General features: G+C 36.6%; 1 protein-coding gene and 1 long non-coding RNA gene across 2 annotated transcripts in view; both read left to right on the forward strand.

Moving 5' to 3' along the window:
- Positions 1–751: 751 nt before the first annotated feature.
- The window catches only part of LOC108733955 (carboxypeptidase Q), a 15,016-nt gene continuing 9,627 nt past the window's right edge, over positions 752–6,140 (forward strand). The window contains exons 1-4 of the mRNA XM_018465324.1: positions 752–1,153; positions 1,211–1,361; positions 1,414–1,747; positions 2,214–2,370. Of these exons, the coding sequence (XP_018320826.1) occupies positions 801–1,153; positions 1,211–1,361; positions 1,414–1,747; positions 2,214–2,370 (995 nt within the window). The 5' untranslated portion in view covers positions 752–800. The remainder of the gene's footprint in view (positions 1,154–1,210; positions 1,362–1,413; positions 1,748–2,213; positions 2,371–6,140) is intronic.
- On the forward strand, positions 3,614–6,034 carry LOC112904180. Its single transcript, XR_003230942.1, has 2 exons — positions 3,614–5,242; positions 5,316–6,034. It is a non-coding gene; the product is annotated as an uncharacterized LOC112904180 (long non-coding RNA).

Consider the following 6,140-nt stretch of genomic DNA (forward strand, 5'->3'; position numbering starts at 1 on the left):
TCTGCCCCTGCTTTTACTGTTATCTATTACAAAGAGTCTATGGTAAATATTAAATATCCGGTCGAGGATTATTAGCACGCGGCGTCATTTCCTGGTCAATGTTCCCAGTTTGTTTCTCTCTCGGTCTCGGTCCCCACTTTTTCACAGTTTGCTTTGGTTCAGTAGTCGTCGTCATCATCATCATCGGCGTTGTTGTAGCAGTCTTCGCGACCGCCACCAATAAGCTGCCCCCGCACCCCTCGTTCCCAGACAGAACTTATACCATCACAACGATCCCGTACACACTTGCACACATTTACATATTCTTCTACGGCAGCAAAACACACAAAACCACCTAGGCATCCATCCATATATGTGTAATATGCATGTGCATATATACAGATGCGGTTGTATCATGTTTTGTGTATACATACTTTTCCGTGAAAAAATAAGAGATAACAGTCTATATTCGTCAGACTTTTTGTAAAATAACTATATGTAAACATGCGTGATTATGTTAAAACGAAATAAAAGAAAGTTCTACATTTTTCACTATTTGTGATCTGTTTTGTCAGTTTTATACAAAAACAAGATGTCTAATCGGAAAAAAGGAAGACAATGAAAAANAGGTAGTAACGTCGTTTTCTGCTTCATAAGCGGGTTTAAGTCTTTCTATTCAGCGAAAATAACATCCTGTATATAATGGTGAAAGTATGGCTAAATGAGCCGCTATTTCTGTTGTAATTGTAACCTAATTTATGTCAAATTTTAAATTATAACCTAATTCTACAAGACAGTAAGTTTTTCTAAACGAAGTAAATATGAACCTATTACAAAATATTTCGGTGACATTGATGTTGTTGTTTAGTTATTTATCAAGTCTTAATTCTACTATATTTAATAACGAAGTGAATCAATGTACAATACCTCCGGAATTGCAAAAAGAAATCGCTTCCTACAAGACTGTTGTTAATCGAATTATACATTCCCTTCTAGTCGGTGATTTGCAAAATACAACGTACCGGCGTTTAGCGGAGTTTATAGATAAGTTTGGAAATAGGATTGCTGGTTCAGAAAATTTAGAAAATGCCATTGACTACATGTTAAATAAGTCGGTGGAACTTGGGTTAGAAAACGTACACTCAGAAGAAGTGTATGTTCCCCATTGGGTTAGGTGAGAATCTGTTATTAATTATACCAAATAGATTTAATTTACATATTTTATTTGCAGGGGTAACGAATCAGCAGTTTTAATACAACCAAGATATCAAAATTTAAACATGCTTGGTTTAGGGAGTAGTGTAGGAACTCCAGTTGATGGCATAACTGCAGAAGCTGTTGTTGTTGATTCTTTTGAAGAATTGGAAAACATTGCTGCACATGTAAGGTGTTTTTGTGTTGACAGTACATTCTTGTTTTATTTGCTTTTTGCAGGTTTATGGGAAAATAGTGATTTTTAACGAAAGGTACATAAGTTATGGTGAAACTGTTAAATATCGTCAGTTTGCTGCAAGTAAAGCTGCAGAACAAGGAGCTGTTGCTACATTAGTAAGATCCATTACACCATTTTCTTTGAATACCCCTCATACTGGCTGGCAAGACTACTCTGATAATGTGACCAAAATACCAACTGCCTGTATTACTGCAGAAGATTCTCATATGTTAAGACGAATGCAGGATAGAGGTGAAAGAATTATAATAAAATTGAAAATGGAAGCTCAAACTTTTAGCCCCAAGTTATCAAGAAATACTATAGCAGAAATAAAAGGCAAGCCTTTCAAAAGCATTTATTTATACATTGCAAAAGTTGTAACAAAAATAAATTGCATAATAGTGAATGAGAAGCTTGTTAAATAACTGCAGATCACGAAGTGAACGCCACCTGTAAAGATTTTCCACTAATTGTGAAAATATCGACAGATGATTGACCACGAATTTAATATTCTGTTAAGTTTACATGGCTGTATATTTTAACAAGTCAATATCTTTAAATAGAAAAGGACCTTGTCAAACATTAATGAACTAAATAGTAAATCTGTAGAACTGACGTTGTGTGTAGTTACAGTTATATACTGAATGCTGTTTAACGGCAGCAAGTAGGTTGGTTAGTGTCTTATATGCTGATGAACTTAATATTAATTTATTGTTTTTATTGTTTGTTAATAATACAACGTTTTGAGTATTAAGTTAGGAAGTATTTGATTTACCTGAATAACAAAGGATTTTAATTGAAGGTGGTGAGAAACCAGAAAAGGTGGTGGTTGTTTCTGGACATTTGGATAGTTGGGACGTTGGAGAAGGGGCAATGGATGATGGTGGGGGTGCTTTTCTTTCTTGGAATTCATTAGTAATTTTAAAATATTTGGGTTTAAGACCAAAAAGGACATTGAGGTAAAGTTTAAAGAGCTTACTCTTTAAGTTTGATCATCTATGAATATACATTAGGCAATGGGGGTAAATAAACCATCTCTTATGATACTGAAAGCATGTATATCCTTTTATTCATATTTATTAAATTGATTTTATAAAATATTTTTAAGTCGTGTTATGTAAAAATGTAATATTCATACCAAAACTCCACAAGTTAATTGCTGTATGTACATTGTTTTTTAAGAATAATGCATGTGTTGCTATCTATTAACAGCTGCATGTTACGAAAAGTTATGTAATTTAAAATATTATGCTTAGATGGCGTTAATCGATTTATAGATTCTTTGGGCAATTTATAAGAGAATGGAAACAACCGTTTAAACTAATTATAATATTTATTAACTCTCACTAGTACAAAATGACAACCAATAAACAACAATTTAGAAATACTTTTAGGATCACAGCTGTGGCGTGCTGTAAACTATGCAATTTTATTTTCAACTGTTGACTGCTTGCTTTTTCATTGCTATCAACTGCTCACGCCGGCACGCTTGCGCCTCTGACGGTTGGCAGCGAAAGTTTCTGCCGAACGGTTACATCACTCCCTCCCTAGTGACTTAGTGCATTCACTCGGGAACGATACTGGTAAAGGTAGGTAGATGATGGCCTCACCCCCTTCGGGGGTGGGAGTGGGTGCGATCGAAAGAGGAGGTCTCCCCCACCACTGTACCGTAAAAAGTTCGTGGCGGTCTCACCCCCAAAGTTATGGGGGTTAGATGATGGCTCCCATCCCAGAAGGGGGTGGTGGTAGGGGGGATCGAAAGAGGGTGGTCACCTGAGTAAAACCCCATAAAAAATTTGCGGCGGTCTAACCCTCATAAAAAGTTATGAAGGTTGAAATTTAATTATTTTGACAATTTTCATACACTATAATTCAAATAAAATTCAATAAAAAAATTATTTTCAAGCGGGTGGAGGTGGGGGATCGAAAGAGGGTGGTCACTTGAACAAAACCCGATAACCTAACCTAACCTAACCTACCCTATTGATAAAGCTATTTAAATAATGTTTTATATAACTTTCTCAATATTTTTATGTATTTTTCATTAGTTTTACCTTTGAATATTGTTTAAGAATGACTATATAAATATTTACATGCCTAGAAATGTATAAAAATTGGCATATTTATTAACTTTGAACCCCCATAACTTTTTATGGGGGTGAGACCGGCACGAACTTTTTATGGTACAGTTGTGGGGGAGAGCTCCTTTTTCGATCCCCCCCACCCTTCGGGGGTGGGGGCCATCATCTAGACCTTTACCACGATATTTTCTTCTTTCTGGTGTACGTCTTCTTAGGCCGGTCCATGCCTTAATCTCATTGCTGTGGATTTGGTGTTTCAGGTACATTGTCTTGGGCTAAGGTAGTAACGTCGTTTTCTGCTTCATAAGCGGGTTTAAATCTTTCTATAGACACTGACTTCTCTTCACCATTGACATTAAATATGAACACTCTGCCATTGACTCGTTCAATCACTTGTTCGAGTGGTTTTTTAACTCCATCAACTCTTAGGAACATGTGAATAGCTGTGTAGGTCTTTAAGTATGAATACTGGAGCTTTCGTATGATGGGCACTTGGAGTTGCTGTGATGCTTCTTGTGTACTCTCTGAACTTCTCTACAAAAATTTGTGGATCAGCTGGCATGTTCTGATTTACGAAAAATTCTTTAGGAATACGCAGCGCTGTACCGTACAATAATTCTGTTGGTGAGGTTTTTGAATCTTCTTTAACACACGTGCAAAATCCCAGGATCACAGTTGGTAGACGCCGAGTCTAGTGAACTTGTGGATGACACATGAGAGCTGCTTTTAGAGTTCGATGCATGCGCTCTACCATTCCATTTGAAGCTGGATGGTATGGAGTTTTTCTAATGCATAAAGCGCCAACTAATCTTGCTATTGAAGTGAAAAGGTCTGAGTACCTTGATCAGAAGTGATTGATAATGGTACCGTAGTGACAAATTCAATTATCAATAAGAGCAGTTGCTACTGTATCTGCAGTCATATCCCTAATAGGTATGGCTTCTGGCCAACGAGAAAATCTGTCTACAATTGTGAGACAATATCTGTATCCATCAACTGTAGGTAATTTAATGAGCTCAAGTTGGATATGATTGAACCCGGTGCTTGGTACTTGAATATGGTTGGGATCTAATCTAGTATGTCGCTAAACGTCTTTAAAGCATGCGATACGACGAATTATGACCTTTTCAGAAGCCTATCTGTAACCGTTTCTGAGCGGTGTTTCACCAAAAAACTCGAGGTAGCGACAGCCTCTATGCGTGGAATGAGAATAAAATGGATGGTCTAAAACGTCTAAAACATGCGATACGACGATTTATGACCTTTTCAGAAGCCTATCTCTAACCGATTCTGAGCGGTGTTCCGCCAAAAGACTCTTGACACGACACGCAACCATGTGACCAACCTAGAGCATCTCGTTTCATTTCAGGGCAGATGTATTTCATTTTTAATTGTTTGCTCGTTGCCCTGCCGCTTGGATGAGATAAACCGTGAATTGTTTCAAAAACTGTTTTGCGATGGTTCTTAGGAATGAATGGTCTAACAAAACTAGAAGAAATATTACGATAAATGAAGACATTTTGTTCAGGATCAACGTTGAGCCGTTGTAATTTCGATGATGAGTTAGAATTTTGTAATAGGTTTTAAAGTTCTTTATCGTCAGCTTGAGCTCGTTGAATCTCTTGTGGACCAAGCACTGTTGGCATGCTGATTTGATTTATGATTTGATCTACCATGTTATCTTCACCTTTTACGTATACGATTTCTGTGCTGAACTGTGATATGAATGACAACTGTCGAAGTTGACGAGGTGAGGATTTTTTGTGCAATGCATAAACAAGAGGCATATGATCAGTTTCCGTAATAAATGTACGATCTTCTAGGAAGTGCTGGAAAAACTTTATGGTTGAATGAACCGCTAGGAGTTCTCGATCATAAGTAGAGGAAAGTCACCAAATATGGAATACCATTTTGTTTTAGGGATATAAAAAAAAACTTCATAGAAATGAGAACAGTTTAATGTTATTACTAAAATCAGTCATACATTTATATGTAGTAATTAATAGCCTTTAATCAAATATATTAGTTATCAAATTAAAATCTAACACAAAAACCAAAGTCACAAATGAGTAACCAAATATGGAATAGGTACCCATATATGGAATATAAGCATAAATCATCGTATCAATAACAAAAATGGACATAAATATCTACGAAATCAAATAAATGAAAATAAAATATTGTGATAAATGAAAGAAGTTACTTAATTTACTTGCAAAAGTAGTGATCCAAGTATCAAACTCTGGACCAGCACAATCATAATGTGCCCAGAGCCCACACATTAAGCATTTAATCCAGCTTTCTCCACTTTTATCCATTGAAAAAAGTCTTGAACAGAACATACGTTCTGCATCAACAGAGTCAGGAGATAGTTGGTCCATCAACTCATCATATTCACTGCCTTCATCAAACTGGATAACGTTCTGTTCCTTAGAGTCTTCTTCTTTACAATCATCCTTATTTTTCTTCGTTTGTTTGTTTCTCTTCGCACAGTGAACGCCATCTGTAGCACAATGCTACATTTTGAAACGCACTGTTAAGACAGCAGGTAAAAGTTGGTCTGTGTTCTGTCGGAGCTGCCTGCGACGCGCTGATGAGATCCAAAAAGATCGAAATCGCGATCCGCGTCTGGCAGTTTCGACAGAATA

This window comes from Agrilus planipennis, unplaced genomic scaffold, assembly GCF_000699045.2.
Source record: "Agrilus planipennis isolate EAB-ADULT unplaced genomic scaffold, Apla_2.0 scaffold43, whole genome shotgun sequence".
In the NCBI taxonomy this organism is placed as follows: Eukaryota; Metazoa; Arthropoda; class Insecta; order Coleoptera; family Buprestidae; genus Agrilus; species Agrilus planipennis.